The 19,313-nt window shown below is 42.6% G+C and overlaps 2 protein-coding genes across 3 annotated transcripts; one reads left to right on the top strand and one right to left on the bottom strand.

Moving 5' to 3' along the window:
- The first annotated feature begins 60 nt into the window (after positions 1 to 60).
- spmap2l (sperm microtubule associated protein 2 like) lies at positions 61 to 16,916 on the top strand. 2 transcript variants are annotated; one of them, XR_003297151.1, is made up of 9 exons: positions 61 to 365; positions 474 to 504; positions 1,115 to 1,171; positions 1,603 to 1,737; positions 2,972 to 3,091; positions 4,423 to 4,564; positions 4,792 to 4,894; positions 5,190 to 5,335; positions 15,587 to 16,916. XR_003297151.1 is itself a non-coding variant. In XM_026330358.1 (9 exons), the coding sequence occupies exons 1-8, from the start codon at positions 347 to 349 to the stop codon at positions 5,310 to 5,312; spliced, it is 762 nt and encodes a 253-aa protein (XP_026186143.1). In that variant the 5' UTR covers positions 61 to 346; the 3' UTR covers positions 5,313 to 5,335; positions 15,587 to 16,916. The 2 variants fall into 2 exon arrangements, 1 of the variants encoding a protein (XP_026186143.1); XM_026330358.1 differs by having other exon boundaries at positions 4,760 to 4,894.
- Positions 11,978 to 18,308, bottom strand: hopx (HOP homeobox). The gene is made up of 2 exons (XM_026330359.1): positions 17,989 to 18,308; positions 11,978 to 12,272 (listed from the first exon to the last, which is right to left on the bottom strand). The coding sequence occupies exons 1-2, from the start codon at positions 18,136 to 18,138 to the stop codon at positions 12,195 to 12,197; spliced, it is 228 nt and encodes a 75-aa protein (XP_026186144.1). The 5' UTR covers positions 18,139 to 18,308; the 3' UTR covers positions 11,978 to 12,194.
- Between the last annotated feature and the right edge of the window lie 1,005 nt (positions 18,309 to 19,313).

Genomic DNA, 19,313 nt, shown 5'->3' with positions numbered 1-19,313 from the left:
ATCTGATTGCAGACTCATTTGTCCTAACATAGCTCCTGACATTTACTTTGCTGTCACGCTGTCGAAGCACATTTATATTTGGAAACTACCTTTAACACACACACACACACACACAGTTTGTTCAGAAACAACAGCAGTCACCCTCACTGCTGACCTCAACATGTCAGTGTGCTTTTAACATCCTGCTTTGGGAGTCTTGAGACGGCAAAGCAGATGGGTTGACCCTGCAGACTCCAGTTTCAAGGTGTCCTCAGGTGCGGAGTTGGTTGCTAAGCACTCCTGGCTCCGTAACAACAACAGGTGATTAGGGTGACGCGTTAAACTCGCACTACTGCTGCAAGAAGAGATGATCTCAGAAAAACAAGGTAAATTTATTCTTACGTGCAGCTGAGTCCACAAATAGTTGTGATACAAAATTCTCAGACTCAATTTCAATTTATTTATTTATTTATTTTTTATTATTATTATTGCAGGTATCCAATCCAGATTTGTTTCATCAAACAGGTGAGGTATTTCCTTTACATGCAACCTGGTGCCAAAAAGTTTGTTGGAAAAAAAAAAACTGCTTTAGTCAAACTGCCTTGTTCCTGTGCCTTATTGATCATTTTAGAACAGGCCTGGAGGTGTTGAAGGGGGGACTGTAGCTCATCTGGGATATGTCAGACAAAAAGGTTGATGTTTGTTGGTTTAAGGTTTAGTGATATATACTGTTTACAGCCTTTAATGCCTCTGTTTTATTTAGTGTTTTGATTTTTATTTTGAAAGAGCATTAAACTTTGCCTTTATTGTATTATACTTAAATTATTGCTTGTTGCTGAATTCCTCTTACTGTATTTGTGTCTGTCATATAATCCAAGTCAAAAACTGAAAACTTCAAAATGGAAAATTAATGACACTGACAGTTGTTTTGGTCTTTGATTAGTGGCCAGAAGGGGGTTTATAGTTTGAACCCACATTTTTAGCTGAAGAGTAAGACCAGCATTTGTATAGAACCCTCAGAAGCGACGGGAAACCCACTGGGTGATTGCCTGTCTCCTGTAGGTCCAGAGTCCCTAAAATATACTCATGTTTAATGCTGATTTGTGTTTTTGCTAATGATATGGTTTTTTGGCAGAATCCTGGAGCTGGCACAGCACAAAACCTCAAAAACTGTTTGGGCTACAACCCCTTGGTGAGTAGCTGAGTCACACAAACCTCTTGGATTCCTGCTTAGATATGTAAACACAAACACACTTTTCTGATACCACAGCAATTATCACAGTGGCCTTTGTTCATTGTATGTTTTGGTTTCACAGTTTTCCAACATTACAGGACAATTCTCTTCCAGCTGTTACATCATATGAAATTACACGTTTGTTTACTGAACCAATGTGAAATTGACTCCAAGAATCCAGGAGCCTATGTGGTCGGTGTTTCCTTCCTGGACTGCTACATAATTGAAGACAGCCGACAGTCTCTGAATGTGTGGTTAAAAGGGCAAAACAATGGAGACATGAACAGAGGTCACACTCCATTGAAAGAAATGTTGTTTAATTTAGGAATTGCCAACATTTTCATCACTGCAGCTCCTTTTTGGCAACTTTTCATCTTTTCATTGAGCAGTGAGAAGCTGAACTGGGGCAACCAGGAGCCAATATGTCCTATTTCTGCTTCAGCACTCAGAGCTGTTCCAAGTGCAAGAATCCAATACCTGGCCAAGCACAAAAGAGACTTCTCAGCAAGGGAGGCCCACCAGAGGTAACAGTACCCCTGAACATTATGATGCCTCTGTCTAAAAGGCTGAAGGTTGTTTGTGTTTATGATCCAGGCCCATATACACAAGCTTTTATTTTCTGCTGTGCTGGCATATTTGGGGAAATGCTCACAAGATGAAGAGTAATGAAAGTCCCTCTGATGATCTTTGGCACAGATTTGATTCAGGAAACTGTAAAGTGATATTCAGGACTGATGCCAGTTGCATCCTGATCAGAAACAGTCACCCCTGGGAGCTGTCAGGCCCAGTTAGCAGAAGAGAAGAGGCTTTTATTTTGATATTCTTTGCTGTTTCCCCTCCTCAGGTGTCAGATTAAAAGCACAGAAATAAACTGCAATCTAATCACCGGCCAACACAGGAAGTCCAGCTCACAGAACAAATAATAATTTACTGTAATATCATAATCAATATGAACTGATTCAGGTCTGCAGCTGATGTATGCATGGATACATAGAGATGGACTTTATTTGTTAAAAAACTACATTTAAAATGTGATCAATGTATTTGCAGGTCCATTATTTCTGATAATTCCTCTGCTGTTCCACATCTAATCACATCAGTGTGAGGTCTAGTCCAGTTTGCTCCTTTCTAATCAAATTAGTTGGCAAAACATTTGCACAAAAAGACCGTCTGGTCCTGCTCCACTCCAACATGGACTCAAGTATTAGTGTATATATACTAGTATAAGTGCAGTATTATTGTGTGATACTGCAGCATTAGATGATAAATCACCAAGAAGACGAGGCGTTCTCTTTTAATTTAGGGATTATTAACAAAACCCATAAGACCAAACCGAGCCAAACTACGTGTTGACTCATTCCTGCCTGTTCTTACTTTGTTCTTACTGAAAACATACATTTTACTAATATACTACATTTTTTATTCTGTAATTTAAAAGCAGGTGGGTCATTAATTTTTTAGTGAGAAAGAGTAAATAGTGTTTTTGTTGGGGACTATTTTCAGTGGCAGAGTAATCACATTTGGGCAGCAGGATCATGAATGTTTCAAAATAAACTACAGTAGAGAGTGTGTTCAGCAGCTGATGTGTTTTTGACAGTGGAGCTCTCAGGTACAGAGGGTTCATCATCAGCTGAGCACTGACACACATTGTTCCTCCACCTCCGCCATCTTCCTTTTTGACTTGAGAGATTTTTTTCTTCCAGACTCTGAGCAGGACACAAAATAATCGATGTGGTAATAGCTTCCATTTTCCTACAGGAACGAGGAGATGAGCTACTTCAGGAAGACCCGACGTCCTTCCTCCAAGACCTCCCAGTACAGAAACATGGTCCAATTATCAACACCCAAAACCAGGAGCTGTAGCTCCCATGATGCCCGGTAAGAGCCTTATTAGACATCAGAAGGTATTTAAACATATAAGGTTTTATATGGACGTCCCTTATCGAGGTGGCATCTGTAAGGAAGGAAGCTTTGATTGATTTTCAGGGAAAACAGTATAGGCTAAACTTCTGTTAATAGTTTTTAGACATCTATAAATTACATGTGAGCATTGTTTAATATAACATCCTATGGGGAGCATGTAAGTCTCTTCTTAATGTCTTGGATATTCCAGTGTGGCTGTCAGACTTTTCTCAGCAGCTTATGTAGCTAAACATCTGAAATAATCTTATCAATCCAATTTGTTATCGATATTTCAGTATCAGCATATGTAGCGACCTATTGTCGTACTTAAAACTAAAGATATGTTTGCGGTTATTTAGAAACAGTAATGCTACTACATTGTTTGTCCACTAGAGGGCACTGACAAATTTAGATTTAAAAAAAAATACCCCTCTGCAAAAGCTGTATGTTCTCCAATATTTAACCAAATTTAAAGCACAGCAATTAAAAATAATTACTTAAGGATAAACGTCTTCAAGTAGTCGAAGAAGAACAATTTTGATAATTCATTAAATGTTTATTTATCAAGAAAACAGCAAACTCTAGCAATGATTTGAAATATTATTTCTATGATGTCAGTACATTGTACAGTATGTACAGCAGCACTACAACACAATCCTTAAAGTATCTGTTTTAAAGATTATTTCCATTCATTCATGACCCCAAAGCTGTTAACTCTGTCTGAGGGGGTCCACATTGAACCAGTCTGGACTTTAACTGCAGCATTAAAGTACATATCATAAAGTTAAATATGAGAAGGCCTAGCAGAGGCTCATGCCCAACACTAACATGAGGAAGCCAACACTGGACATCTGTTATTTCAGTGTCAGACTGTGGGAGGGCGAGGACCAGAGACAATAGAGTTTACAGTTAAAAAGTTCAGGACCCTTGGGACGCCTGCAGACAGCCGCAGAAATCTTTTTATAAACCTGAACGCAGCCGCATCAGAGCGTGTTGTTGTTGAGCACGAAGAGAGATCCATCCAGGGTTTATACTCTGAACTGTGCCGGCGTTACAGTGCACACACTGAATCGATGCTCCCCAAAAAGTTTTTTGCCTATAACCTGCGGCGTTCTTGTTCTCACGTTCTGTGGGTGAGTAGATGTAAATTAACTTTACATTTAGAGGATTTACCACAGTTACGTTCCATATTTACGGCCAGATTTTGAGGATTCACTTGTAATGTTTTCCAAATAAAGGCATGGGGAATGAAGCTAAATAAATATTCCTGTGTTTCTTAAAAGATCTTTTCTGTTGCTGTCCCACAGGCCTCCTCACACACCTCAGTGTGAAAAAAACTGTCCAATCTGGCACATTGACCCCAGAGTGAAAACTGCTGTGATCACACCTCGTCTGCTGCAGCTCTCCAGCCCCAAACGGATCCATCCGGACTTCCAGAGCAACAGAGAGGTCAGATCCTGACAATGTTATTCAGAGAAAACAGCCAGTGCTGATTGGTGACGTTGGCTAACAAGCTGTATTAGCATTGTTCCACTCATTAAACAGGGATTTACATCGACAGGGAATGTGACCTCTTACATGAAACAACTTTATTTATACAAATTTATACTAAATCTGACCTTCCTTTATATGTTTCTCCCATAGTGCAGTGAATCCATCGTCTCCTTTGCTTCCAGAACAGCCCAGATCTCTCAGAGACTGGCCCAGCTGTCACTGCCCAGACTGAAACAGAGCAACATCTGCCGCGAGCTTGGACGCCTGGAGGAACCAATCTGGACTGTAAGAAGAACCCACTGACACATTTATGGCCATCACCCCGTCCAGAGCATCTTATGTTTTAATATTTACTATATTTATTTTATCCTCACCCCCTGAGGGTTTTAATTTTTTATTCTTTTAGAACATAAAACTGCAAAATGAATGGATAGAATAAAACAACAGACCAGGTCACCAGGGGTAACATTTGGATTGTGAGAAGATATTTGTCATGGGTATATATTACTATAGTGTACTACGTATTATACTGTGCTGTGCTGTTTTCCCCTTAAAGCTGTTTACTGTGCCTCGACCTCAGGTCTCGAGAGCAGCGAGGAGAGCCACCACAAGCGCCCGAGTTGAAATGCTGGCGACACCGAAGCAGCTGTCCAAGAACTACGTCCCTCCACGAGAACCAGAGTGGAGACAGACAAACATCTGAGAATCCCTCAGCATCACCACCAAGTCAGTGTTGACTCTGCCTCATACATTTAGTGTCAGACCAAACCAGAGAATGTTGGCGGTATGGCAAAAAGAAAAAAATGTTATATAAAGACAGGAAAAACTTAAACTTATTAATGTCAAATATAATTAGAATATTTAAGGCCCACATTCAGGTGGGGAAAAGTGTCCCAATGGGTAAGGTGCTTGCACCTCTGCTGGGTTGTCTGTTGATGTCATTAGTGTGAAACCTGGAAGAGGTTTGGACTGAACCTCTCTGACTTTTGAAAGATTGCTGGTTTAAATCTCTGATCTTTGGCAAAGCCTGAGCAGAGAAAGTGAGTAATGTCTCCCGTGCTCTCTGTCTGATCTGCAGCCTTTGTCTGAGCCTCAGCATGATATACTGATCCACATGGTTTTTTTCTTTGCAGTTGAGCTGAATTTAGTTTTTGTATCACAACCATGTGTGTATGAGTTCTTGTCACTGCCCTGGTTTTTATTCAGGATGTATTTTAGACTTTAAAGAGAGACCAGTGTTAATGCTGGACCTGACTTTGATTGGGTTTTAGACAAAACTGTATATTAGCTTCAATCAAACCCTCCAAAAGTCGCCGGTGGGGCTGGTGCAATGTGGTTTGGGCAGCGGTCGAAGGCGGGTGCCTCAGTGACCCAACCCTCTAAGTTGGCTCATGGGACATGGAACATCACCTCACTGATGGGGAAGGAGCCTGAGCTTGTGCGAGAGGTTGAGAGGTACCGAAATAGTCTGGTTCACCTCCGTGCATGGCCTGGGCTCTGGAACCACTCCTCTTAATAAAGGCTGGACTCCCTACCACTCTGGAGTTGCCCAGGGTGAGAGACAGCGAGCTGGTGTGGACTTGTTAATAGCCCCTCATCTTAGCCGTCGCATGTTGGAGTTTAGCCCAGTGAATGAGAGGGTTACATCCCTGCACCTTTGGGTTGGGGATCAGGCTCTTACTGTAGTTTGTGCTCATGCACAAATGACGGTGCAGAGTACCTGGCCTTCTTGGAGCGTCTAAGGGTGTCCATAGGTGCACATGGCACCTGGACTCCCTAGGTCAGAGGTCAGTGATTGACTTTGTACTTGTGTCATCTGATCCAGCCGTATGTTCTGAGCCGTAAGGCAAAGCTCTCGATTTACCGCTCAATCCTCAATTCCTACCCTCACCTATGGTCGCAAGCTCTGGATCATGACCGAAAGAATCAGATCTCGGACTCGGATACAGGCGGCAGAAACAAGTTTCCTCCACAGGTTGGCTGAGCACCCCCTTAGAAATAGGCTGAGGAGCTCAGTCATTAGGGAGGGGCTCAGCGTAGGGCCGCTGCTCCTCCATATTAAGAGGAGTCAGCTGAGGTGGTTCGAGCATCTGTCTCGGATGCCACCTGGGCACCTCACTGGTGGAGGTGTTCTGGGCATGTCCCACTGGAAGGAGAACTCGGGGAAGACCCAGGACATGCTGGAGGGATTACATCTCCTGGCTGGCCTGGGAACGCCTCGGTGTCACTCCAGAAGAGCTGGTGGAGGTCTCTAGGGAGAGGAAGGTCTGGTCCGGTCCCAGATAATCAAAGGAGGATGGATGGCTGGAGCTTCACTCAAATTTTGATTGTATCCGTCTTGTCGGGTTTTCATTTTAATGTTTATGTTCTAGGAGTGAGTGTGAGTGTGTGAGGTTGTTTGTCTCTATGTGGCCCTGTGATGGACTGGGGACCTGTCCAGGGTGGACCCCTGCCTTTCACCCAAAGAGAGCTGGGATAGGCTCCAGCTGATCCCTGGGACCCTGGTTAAGGACTAAGGGGGTCTAGATGATGGATGGATGTTTGTATTCTAAACAGTTTTAGGATACAGCTGTTTGCATCGTTCTTGTTACAGTTACCAGGATGTCAGACGTTGTTCTCGTCTCTTGTGAGGTTCATCAGACAGAAAACAGTGCTGTTCTTGTTAGTTTCAGCACGTGCAGTCTACCAGCTTTGATTTGGATCGACGTGTAAGAACCAGTTCCCCTTTAGTCCACTGTGCTCATGCATGTGAAGCCTGAGTGGGAGAAAATCTAACAAAGCCCCTTTCTCCTATTTAGAGGTCCTGACTTAATGAAAATAGCACAGTCTGGTTACAGTTTAATTGGCAAAAGGTGCTGAGCTTCAGTTTGGAAATCCACCTTAATCCCACTTACGTCACATGTGGTAACAGTTGACAAACAAATAGAAGTGACATCAACAGAATAGCAGAGTTGTAGCTGAGAGGAGGAAACTGGTGGAGCCACAAATCTTTATTTTGTCTTTGTGTTCACTGTGTGTGTCCTCGAGGGCCGTAACAAACGCCTTTAATCAATTATTTCCTCATAAGAGGTTTGCAAAGATCATCTTTCCATCCAGTCTCACATCGGCTCCTTCTTCTTCTTCCTTCTTGCTGATCTGTTCCTTTCTAGTTCCTGCCTCCAAGTGTTGATCTGTGCAAAAGCAAAAACTCTTTAGGACTGAGAGTTGGTCTCAGGTATATTCTTCCTTCTGCACATGCAGCACAATTCTAGTTGGAAATTGATTAGTTTATTTGTCAAATTGATTCTCCTTCAGTTTTGAACTGTTAGTTGGACAAAAGCAACAATGTGAAGACAACGTCCTGGACTCTGGCAGCTCGTGAGAGGATTTTTAAAATCATTTAATGACCCAGGAAGATTTTATTATGTTTAATAAAAATATTGAGTTAATTGATCATTAGTTTATTTTAGTTTTGTATTGCAACGATACTAGAAAACTGCAGTACGGATCATCTTTAACAGGGTGTCTCCTGTTACACGCAGTGGTTGGCTTCAGTGTGGGCACACTTCCATTTGTCCCAAGAGCTTCACACTTACATAACACGTGGTTCTTAATTATCTCCTGTGTGTGAGATTATTAATAACCATGTGTTATTCAAAGAAGATCAAATCCAACCTGCTCTCCTAAACGTAGTGCAGATAAGAAAGTGAACCCAGTTATGATCCATTTCACTAATTGAGATCTGTTTGAGTAAACTGAGCAGAATTATATTTGGATTCATTTTGCATTTGCATCATTTCACTCTGCAAAATAAACATGTGAGGGTGGAATGACAGGAACTCCCCACAAACAAAGCCCCTTCAGTAAATACTCAGTGAGCAGTGAGCGGCTGGCGGCAGCAGCAGCAGCTCTCGGTCTGAAGCTGCTGTGGGTTTGGACTGGAAACAGTTGGACTAATAAATCACTCTGAAAACTCAGTATTTACTTAATTAACCACCAGTATTTCTGCAGATGAGATAAAACCATAACATCCATATGGTTTCACTTAAGTTTATTCACTCATGTAAATCCTGTAACCCAAAGCAGAGGGGTGAAAAATATAGATCCACAAAGTGTTGACTTTTCTTTGGGGAATAAAGCAGTCCAAGGAGAAATGCCTGCGTTTCCGAGTTTATCCAGAGGTGTCTGCAGTGGTTCCTTCCATCCAGGCTCGACAGACTTTAATCTGAAAGCACTTTAGAAACCCTCCTGCAGAGCAGGGATTGTCTGAGGGGACAGAAGGTTTTTGTCGGGCTGTGAGTAGATCAGATCTGGTTAGCTGTTCGTGAACAGGTCTGATCAGCAAGCTGAAGTTCATGAAGGAACCAGTTGTTTGTGATGGACCTTTTTTTGGTTGTATTTCCATATAAAAGTATAATTTATATGGAAGAAACACTCCCTGATTTCCTGTGGCATCTACTAAATCCTCAACTGTCCTTCCAGAAGTTGTTTAGAAAGTCAACGTTGAACTGTGTTTGGATGGGAGTGGCTCTGGGTGTTAGATCAGGGAGTGCACTTTAAAGACATGTTGATCATTTTCATGGAATTTTGGTTATTAATAGCACATGGAAACATTAGTAATAGGTTCAAGAGTCTAGTGCTTTATGCAGTTTAACATTTGTGCACATATTTAGCTTTTCTCCCTGCATTTTCTCTCTGTCATAAAAAGTGAGACTTGAACTGTTAAGTATAATGAGAAAGTTGCATTGTAGTGATGTTGGTATGATGTAGAAGCAAAAACTGGAACATCTACCACTACAGTTTCCAAAAAATCAGCATGATCCTTTTTAAATTGCTTATTTTTTCCAACTAACAGTCCAAAACCCCAAAATATTCAATTTACCAAGACAGAACTCAGAAATGATTAACACCCAAGAAGCCTTTGTTGGTGTGGTTTTTGCTAAAAACATGTAAAAGATGAATAAATAATTTTGTCAGTCAACTCTAATGTGCACCATAAACCTTAGTCTGTGAAATGTTTTATAAAGACAAACATCATCATGAGTAAACTAACATAGTTTAGATTTAGCCTGGTTGTTTACAGAAATGATCAGATCAGTGTCACATTAAGGGGAACAACACTCAGGGTGCAGAAAGTGACACAGACTGAGGCTGGCAGCCTCGAAATGACAGATTCCTCACAGCTCTGCAGACTCCTCTTAGCAACAGACAAAACCAGGCTGCATTACTATTCTGCACACGCTCTCATCGGCTCGTATTGGCGAACCATCATCCTTTCGGCAGAGTGTTACACATTTTCTCCAACGTGCATCATCTGTGCAGGACAGGAGGAATACTCAGGCCTCTGTGACCTCTGACCCTTAATCACTACTAGTACATGTACTTCTACTTCTATCTACCTCTATTGTAAAGTCACTTTGGTGAAGTTGTCAGCTGGTTAATGTTTGTATTTATATCTTATTGTATTGTTCTATAGTGGAGACTGATAAAGGCTCTAACAACAGTGAGCAGTATCTCTGTTACACTCGTGTCTGGTCACCTGATGAGTAAGTTCAGTTTAGTCTCTACGATCATCTGAGAAAAATGTTTCTGATCTTTAGCTGCTAAATGTTCCGCTTTGTAAACCAGCTTTGGTCTGCCTTCCATTCGGTGCTGAGCAGGTTGTGTACTATGGGTTTTTAGAGCTTTTTCTGCTGAAACCAGCTGCCTGCTGTGGCCACAGGCGGCTCAGTGAAAGCAAAGCTGTGTCCATAAAGAGCTGATTTTAAGATTTCGACTAGAGCCACTTTAATTAACTTCAGTTCAGGTCTAGCAGCATTCGGGGCCTTTATGTGTTTTTCTGACCTCAAGCACAGGTCTGTGTGTGCAGACACATCACTATGTACTAAGGCTGCATGCTGGTTCTCCAGAGCTGAGTAGTTGGTCATCAAGCTAAACGTAAAAGATGAGAACTTGCTCAGTCTGAGGCGTTAGTCCATAACTCTCTCAGCTGCTGCAGATCACGGCGTCATGATCAGTTCTTCCTTCTCACCTGTGAGAACATTTAACCAGTTTACACAAAACGAAACAGTGACGTGTGAGTGAACAGGAAAGGGACAGACTGGTGTGTGTGTGTGCACGTTGACCCATTTTAAGCATTGGTCCTCATTTTGTCAGGCTCCTGTCTAGTTAGTTTTAGTAGTTGTGTGTGTTTTGGTGAAGGTCTAGTGAGTGTCCTCACAAAGATAGTACAAAAATGTGTATGTGGGGTATGAATGCTATAAACAAATATGCCTGGTTTTTTTTTTTTTTTCTTTAGTGGGTGAGACTTTTTTCACACAGACCAAAGCACAGCGTGTATGTGTGAAAAAAGTCTCACGTGTGTAGTAGATGTAAACACACAGCAGCGTGTTTTATGAGACTTGAACTACCTGTTGGGTCGGTGTTGGTTTCTGTCAAACTCATTGTGCAGACAGTTCCCACGATCAGTGTTTTCACTCCCAGCTCTGGCAGGAAACCTCATCCTCTCCCTGTTTGTCAGGATTGTCCTGAGAAAGACCAAGGAAAGACCGACCATGTCCCTCCTCAGTCTGCTCCTCTCTTCCACCCTGGTTGTCTCACTTCAGCACAGTACAACAAATATCTGAACTTTATGAAGGCAGTACTGCGTCTTGTAAATATTTTTATGTGATTGCATTCTTGTCTCTTTCTTGCTCCTGTGGGTGTGGAAACTGGCCTCAGTGTTTCTTCTTTGCTGGATTTTCTTTACGACCAACAGAACTGTAAAAAAAAAAACAAACCACCAGTGTGTTTTTTTTGTTTTTTTTTTAGCCCTATGGCACAGAGGATAACGTGATCAGGGTTTGAATGCACATACAATAGCTGTTAGTGGAATTTGTTGGTGGTTTTGGTCTTTTGTGGGATTTGTTGACAATGATGTAGGATATTACCAGCCTTATCCTTTAAAGAGGATCCGTTCTGAGGTGTAATGCTCTAACTTTCTAGTGAGATCACATCCTTTATTACTGAGCAGAACAAAGAAATTACATCATCTGCCATTTGTTTAGCCCATGATGCCATTCAATTCAGCCGGCTCACATGTCCGCCCCTCTAATTCTCCCTCTTTATGCCTGGAAATGTTCCACATTTGTCCCTGGAAGGTCCTGGACAGCAGCAGCTGATTCCAGCAGCATCTATTGTAATTCCAGCACTTCCTTACATCTTTAATAGTCCTGTGACCAGCTCGGCGTCCAGCTACACTCCCTGCTGACAGCCAAACATGTAAACAAGGCCTGAAAACACAAGAGCAACCCCTGCCTCCCTGAACTTCGTCCAACCATTGTATAATTCGGCTTCCTCAGTGTATTTGGACCCGACTTGTTGAGCAGCCTGAAAGCACGTCCGAGTCGCTTTAACTTATAATAACAGTATGTTTATTTCTGTAAACATGGCGGCTATAATTGGCAACAACACACAAACACCTTCACATTCTGTAAGTTAAAATAGCTTTATAGATACAAAAAGGTGAGAGGGAAGTGTAGGAGGAAGAGGTGGAGGAAAGTCAGCTTGTCCAGAGGACATAAGGTCAGCACAGGGGTTCAGGCACTCAGAAGGGGGTGGGAAAGTCTCAGTCCAACACTGATCCCAGTTCAGCAGGAAGGCCTTCCTGCTGCCGCCACTGTGCGTTACGTAGTTTGAACCATTTCTGAGGAGACAAAAAGGACAAAGAGAAAAAGGAAGAGGTTAAAAATAGGTGACAGGAGCCGTTGAGCAGAAACAAACACACGTTTGGCACAAAATGCTGCAGAGCCTGAAACACGAGACTGATGACGTAACTGGACAGGACACAAATATTCGTGAGAAGTTGCACAGGTGGAGTTAAGGTGGAGTTTTGTCAGAGCATTGTTCCAATCATTTTAAAGCTAAAACAACTGAAGTGCAGTCACCACAGGGGCGTCTGGTGTGGTTGTATAGTAGTTTGTTAGCATGTTAGCAACTAAATATAACATACACTGATATTTAGTGTTTACTATTAGTTCTTCTTATTATATAACATGCTAATATCAGCAGGTGGACCAGCTGAATGTCAATTGACATGTAGCATTTAAACTTGCTAAGGGTTGTCTGGTTTAGAGACAGTGGCACTGAGACAAAGACAGGAGGCAGAGCTGGAGGTAGCAGAGCTGAAGATGTTGAGGTTCTCTCTGGGAGTGACGAGGATGGATAGGATCAGGAATGAGGACATCAGAGGGACGGCTCATGTTAGATGGTTTGGAGAAAAAGCCAGGGAAGCCATATTGAGATGGTTTGGACATGTTCAGAGGAGGGACAGTGAATACATTGGTAAAAGGATGCTGAGGTTGGAGCTGCCAGGAAGGAGGCCTAGAGGAAGACCAAAGAGGAGGTTCTTGGATGTAGTGAAGGAGGAGGACATGAGGATAGTCGGTGTGGGTGAGGAGGATACAGAGGATAGGGTTAAATGGAGGCAGATGATTGGCTGTGGAGACCCCTGAAGGGAACAGCCCAGAGGAGAAGAAGGTGGTTTGCATGTTAACATGTTAGAGTAACTTCATTAACTAATCGTGCTGATGTTTAGGCTGTGACGTTATTTGTAATGGAAACATAGATTTTTACAGGATATAAAGCTGCAGGAGATGATGCTACCAAGAGATTTAGAGGCTGAAAGCTTCATTTTGGCATCTAGAACGTAACCCAGAATTAAGGTTTTTGGACTGGGTAAGTTGGGTTTCTGGATAGTCTGAGTAAAAGATGAATATCATTAAAAGCTTGAGACAGGACAGCCAGAGGCCAGTCGTCAGTACAGAAAGTCCAAATATAAATCTATGATTAAATGAGCCACAAATGTTCCACTCTGGCTCTTGTTAGCATCATAATCAGACTACAGTCACATTTCTTGGTGCATGTAAATGTGGCTGCTGACTCACACAGACAAGGCAGTGACCTTAAGGGGGGCTGGTATCAGGAAACCACAGAAAACGACTCTTTCCATCTCACTGTAGCAGTGAAAGCATAGGGCACTAACTGGGCCCACTCTTCTGGCTCCAGCTCCGGTTCAGAGCTCTCTTCAGTCTACAGACAGCACAGACCAGGCACACAGCCATGTGACCTGCACCGTTGATTCACGTTGTCAGAGTCGGAGGCATCGCCTCGATAAGGCCGAGGGGGAGGGAGGGATCCTGCACTCCGGCCTAAGACACAATGTGTGAGGCATGTGCCTGGGACCGGTTCCATGTTTTGTACCAGAAACACATGAGAATCTCATTTGGACTCGTCTGTGTTTGTACTTTGAAAGCAAAGATTAAATCAATTCAAGAACTAGTCTCAGTGTAGACAAGTAGCTCATTTCTATGTCTCCAGGCATCAGTTTTGTGACGTTACTGTAGTTTGCTCAGCACTTTCAGATAAATCATCTGACCCTTTCACAGATGTTGGCGTGTTGTGGCATTTTCCTACTTTGTCTCAGCAGCTTTTGTTGTTTCGAGGCTGACAGGCATGAACTGAGAGCAGAGAAAACTCAGTGATGGGTTCAGTGTTGAAAATACTGGCCCTGTTGTTACTATTGAAAAGACTGAGGACGTTCCAGGATAAATGTCAACAATCGACAATTAAAATCTTCCTCTAGATTTTCTCCGCAGACATTTCAGTGAATTAATGTCAAGTCTTTTAGTAACAACGTGACTCAACGCAGCTTCTGCCACTGAGGCTACAAATAAATGGACTTTTCTCCAAACGCTGCAGTAGATATGACGATCTGTGACCAGGACAGTAGCACTAGTCTCTAGAGCTTTTTAAAACTATAGTACAGATCGACTTTTATTCATTGGCTTCTATTACAGTTTTTTATCATAGTTTTTAGTGCAGCTGTGCTTTCTGTTGTTAGTGTTTTATTTGTTTAATTATGTGTATTTTCTAGTTCTATTTGGTGTATTGCTTGGCCAACTGTGCTTGTTTTAAATGTGCTATACAAATATATTTTGGTTGATTAACAAAAATCTGAAATTTGAGTAAAGTGAAACTAGATTTTCATTAAAAGGCTAAAACTAAATCCAACTCAGGTGCCAACATGAACATCCAGTCTATGAAGAGTTAGTCTTTGAAAACACCTGTTTGTTTTCTTAAGTTCTGAAAGGAAACCACTTGTCCTGTTTTTTTAAATCGTAGCTTTGTCTGTTTTGTTCCTGCTCCTTTTCCTAAGTCGGTCTTTAAACGTCGTATACGAGCTCACATGCCATTTCTGAATAATAATAGACTGATTTATAATCCCGCTGACCCATACAATGGTGCTTGTGTCACATTTTCCCGCTGACTAGCACTGGGTTACATAACAAGGTCTTTCAAACTTGCCTCTACCTTTAAGGCACTGACTGCAGCACTGAAAGACAAATAAAAGAGGCTGTGAAAGGAGCTCAAACATGCTGCACCGAGGCTGGAGCACGTTGTAAAGGATGTTAATGTGAAACGGGGAGTGGTGGACGGGGTGTGTTCCTTCAGCTAAACCACCTCCAGTGAGAGCTTTAACAACCCAACACCCTGGACAGGAGGTGTGTGGCAGGAAGATAAAAGAAAGGCAGCATAAAAAACATCAGGGGCCAGACCTTTACCTTTGACTGGAGGAAAAACAATATGCTTCAGTATCCTCTCATCATACTGGGCAGTCAGTAACATAAAGCTGAAACTGAACTCTACTAACATTTTTAACACCACATGTGTATTTTTACAGTAAAGAAACAAAACCTACCCCCGACTGACAATCATCAAGTCAAAATGTGAAATAGTCACATTAAAGCCATTAGAGTAAATGATACTCCTGCTTTGTTTTGGGTCAGTGCTACCACACTGTTGGACAGTAGATATTACAGCTCCCAGCAGCACTTTGTAGACACAGGGTTAGTGTATCCTGAAACAAGATCTAGACCTGTACAGTGTATGAACTAAGAAACTCTCTCGTCTGAGCTTTACATGAACTAAACTTTTGCTTTTTTTTTTGTTTTCTTGCAGGAAAATGTTAAACAATATCTTCAAACTCCTGATTTGGAAATCTCAGCTTTCCTCTGAGTTTCAGTGTTAACAGACTCCATCTCTGCAAGCTAACAAACAGGCACACTGCTGACAGAGCTCAAACACATCTGGACCAGTCCAGTGGGTGAACAGATCCAGTTCAGATACTTCTAGTCCAAACAATGTGATTCTGCAAAAACAGGCTGCAGCTGCATTTAAGATGCAAATCACTTCATCTATTTTTACCAGACACCTGCTTCCACATCTGGATGAAAGCGGCTGCTGTTTTCCTGTGTCACCACCGCCCTGACGCATCTAGAGAGACTGGTTGGTGGAGTTGTACAATAGACTGTTTGTATTAGAAGAGCTCCTGTAATTATGACACATGTTCCAAACCTCTGTTTGCCTGCGACCTCGGCCCGTCGCACACGAGCAGATATTTGCCTACGAAATGAAGCTGACGTTGCGTCAACTGGGATGACAGAAGTTACAGGTGGGGCTGTGCCTCCTGCTGAGTCCAGCTCAGCAAACGTCCTGTCTGAATCCTGAGCACGCAGAACAACTGACCGGCCTCAGCTTTCTCTTCCAAAACCAAATGTCATTTTGAATCATGGATGGAAGTTAAGTGCTTTAAAAGGACGCGTGTATCAGAGGAGTGCTAGTGGAGGTGCCTGCACAACTTCAGTTACTGTTATCGCAGCTCTGACGCCTCACATCTGGCTCCTGATGTGACCACTGCAGGCTGTACAGTAGGCCAAAGGCATTCCTCAGACAGAGCATGGTACAGCTCTAACCTGATGATTTAATGAAAAAGGGACTGGGCTGGAAAACAAAGTGCAGTGAAAACACTTTTCAAATGAAGCATTAGCCACTGAAGGGACAAAAATAGCAGCAGACCGAATGTGGCCGAAGCAACTTTCCTTAAAATAATACATGAAACAAAAACCACATGTCCATCATCATTTCTGCCTCATGTTGTCTGTGAATGTTAGCCCCTACATTATTACTACGAATGGTAGTTAATTCAAATCTGCCTTTATATTTTCTTTAAAATTTGGATGTATTTATTTTTATAATTTGTATAATGTACGAAGAAGAATCAGATGATTTAATATTCAGTTTTTAGTAGATGCTCTCTGTTTGTTGAAATGTCTAAACATCTGTGACAACAGGGTTTTATCTTTCTGTCTCTGAAGAGTCGGACGTGTTGAACTAAATAATAAACTGTATCAAAGCTGAAAGATTTAAGGCGTGATGGTCCTCACAGTGCAGCTCATGTAAAATGTCGTCCTGCTGGTCGAAGCATTAAAAATAAAAATATTTGCTGCGACTCTTCTCATTAACTGTTCATCTACCACTTCATCTGATTAGAAATCGGTTTGTTCAGGCAGTTAAATGTCAGAAAGTTATGTAAATGTCCATCACACCATCCTGAAGTATTTGATTATCAGGATACTTGCTGATCAACGGACTAATCAATACAGCTCTGCATTAAGTTTATTGTGTCTCTGAGGAGCCAAACATTTAATGATCACGTCTTGTTTTTGTTCTACTGGGACACAAAAGAGCAGCAGGAAACTTGACTCTGACTTTACCAAATGATGGTGACTCCATCACACTGATGCTTTAAATACATCAGAAATATCAGCACTGACCTGCTCCAGTCGACGTCTGACTAAAGGTCCTTTGTTTTTAGAAAATCTTTCTTCCTGCAGGCAAAAATAATCATCTACGCGTTTTTCTCCTTTTAGCACTTTATGGTTATTTTCTCACAAGTTTTCCTGAGTCTGCATCTCTTTTTTTTATTATCAGGGCTGAAACAAAACAGATCTGCAGAGAAGTAAAGTGCAGATATTGACGTATTGTACGTAATATCTGGTTTGAGGTAGTTGAAGTATTTTAGGGCAGATATTAATGGGTGAGGGTCATTAATATGTATTAATACTATGCACTTAGATACAACTAAGTATTGAATAAACAAGTTACCACTTTTAAAGCTGCAGAATAAACTGAACACACTGATTAAGTATGTCTGTGTACTTTCTAATGTACTTTAAAGTAAAAGTTTAAATGCTGTGTTTTTACATGTCCTGGGGTATTTTTATTTAGTATTTAATGCTAAAACCATCATCCAGCAGTAAATCTGATATTACACAGCCTGAAATAAGTCAAAGTATAAGGAGTACTACACTGACAGTACCACAACATTACCACAAACATGCTTAGATTCACAAATAATTATTATTTGTATATATATTTTTTTTTCTTTTGGGGGGGGCGGGGCTATGCTGAAATTTATATGACATTTGACTTGAGAGCTTCCAAAACTACAGCTGATATTTCAGATTCAAACCCAGACTCGACTCATAAAAAGGAAAAGTGCCGTATTTCAGGCTGCTCACCTGAGTGTCCTCCTCCGACAGGTCGCACTCTGCAGCCACCAGCATGAGCGTCGTCCCGTCCGGATGCTTGCTGACTTTGTTGAAACAGTCCTCCAGCACTTTGATCTGGCTCTCCGACAGCTTCAGGCACTCCGACGCTTTAGAAGCCATATTCCCGGTCCCTCGTACTCTCCAGTTAATCCGGGTATCAAGCAGATCGGACTCAGCTCTGGATGAGAAGTGCGCACAGCTGGGACGCGCAGCGGAAGGCACGGCTTTGCGCAGTGGACTCTGAGATGGAGCGTGGAGCGTCTGAGACTCGCTGACAGCTCGGCGGGTGTGTAGAGGTTTTACTACCGTCAACAGAGGCTGTCATGAGGCCAGTCCCACCAACCAGACCCGCCCACCGCGCAGCAGCGGGAGGAGGGACACAAACATGTCCCCCCAGGAACAGAACCGTGCGCTTGGAAAACCGGTCGCCGCGTCATCAGACCGTATTAGAATAAACACTAGAATAAAAAGTCATCGTTATAGTCAAATTAAATCAAATGAAAATACTGGACTATTATTATGTTTCTCCAGAACAATGATCAGACCTGCAGACCCAGTTTGCCCGAATAATAAAAAACAGACTTAACTGTCAAACTGTAGTGGTTTATACTTACTGTAAAACGGCCGGAAAACCAGTTCTAGGAGTAACCCGGGAGGGTGTAGGGGGACTCAGGAGGAAGGGTCTCAAAGGGCGATGAACGGGCACTAGTCTTGAGGTCTGTCGTGATGACAACCCAGGAGCCGGGGTGACCCAGGATCACGGCTCCGACGGCGTAGAATCCGGGGTCATTCGGGTGGGCGACCCATCAGCTGAATAAGGGTTCGGGGCAGCTTTGGAGGAAGGCTCCTCAGGCGAACTGGAGTCCGGGGCGGCTCCGAAGGACGTCCCCACGAGCGCCCAAGGGATGCAGTGGCGTCGGTGGGACCGGCCGACCCACTGCGACGACCAGAGTAGGGACGCGGCCGTCGGCACACTGAGATCCTGGAGTTGGAGACTCGGACTTGGGAGCTCATGGTGCTGAGATGACACATCATAAAAGACCAAAAATAGCCAGAAGAACAATGACCAGTAGAAAACAACAAAGAACATAAAACCTCAGTGACACATTAGTGATGTTTAGACACCACTGAGGCTCCAGACTGGAACTGTTGTTTCAGTGAATAAATATATGTAGCACAGCGCAGACTAAAAGCTGCACACAAACATAAACTGACTCACACACAATGTAAAGTACAACATCATCTATACCCACTGATTCCTGTTCTGGGTCACAGGGACCTGCTGAGGCCTGTTA

Source organism: Mastacembelus armatus, chromosome 10, assembly GCF_900324485.2.
Source record: "Mastacembelus armatus chromosome 10, fMasArm1.2, whole genome shotgun sequence".
NCBI lineage: Eukaryota > Metazoa > Chordata > Actinopteri > Synbranchiformes > Mastacembelidae > Mastacembelus > Mastacembelus armatus.
Note: the sequence above shows the minus strand (reverse complement) of the source record. Positions and strands in the feature narration are given on the sequence as shown.

Coding starts and splice junctions, on each gene's coding strand:
- hopx (XM_026330359.1), bottom strand. CDS start 18,138: ATGGCTTCTAAAGCGTCGGAGTGCCTGAAGCTGTCGGAGAGCCAGATC. Junction 12,273..17,988: donor TGTCGGAGGAGGACACTCAG/GTGAGCAGCCTG, acceptor TTGTCTCCTCAG/AAATGGTTCAAACTACGTAA.
- spmap2l (XM_026330358.1), top strand. Junction 1,738..2,971: donor GCAAGGGAGGCCCACCAGAG/GTAACAGTACCC, acceptor ATTTTCCTACAG/GAACGAGGAGATGAGCTACT. Junction 3,092..4,422: donor TGTAGCTCCCATGATGCCCG/GTAAGAGCCTTA, acceptor GCTGTCCCACAG/GCCTCCTCACACACCTCAGT.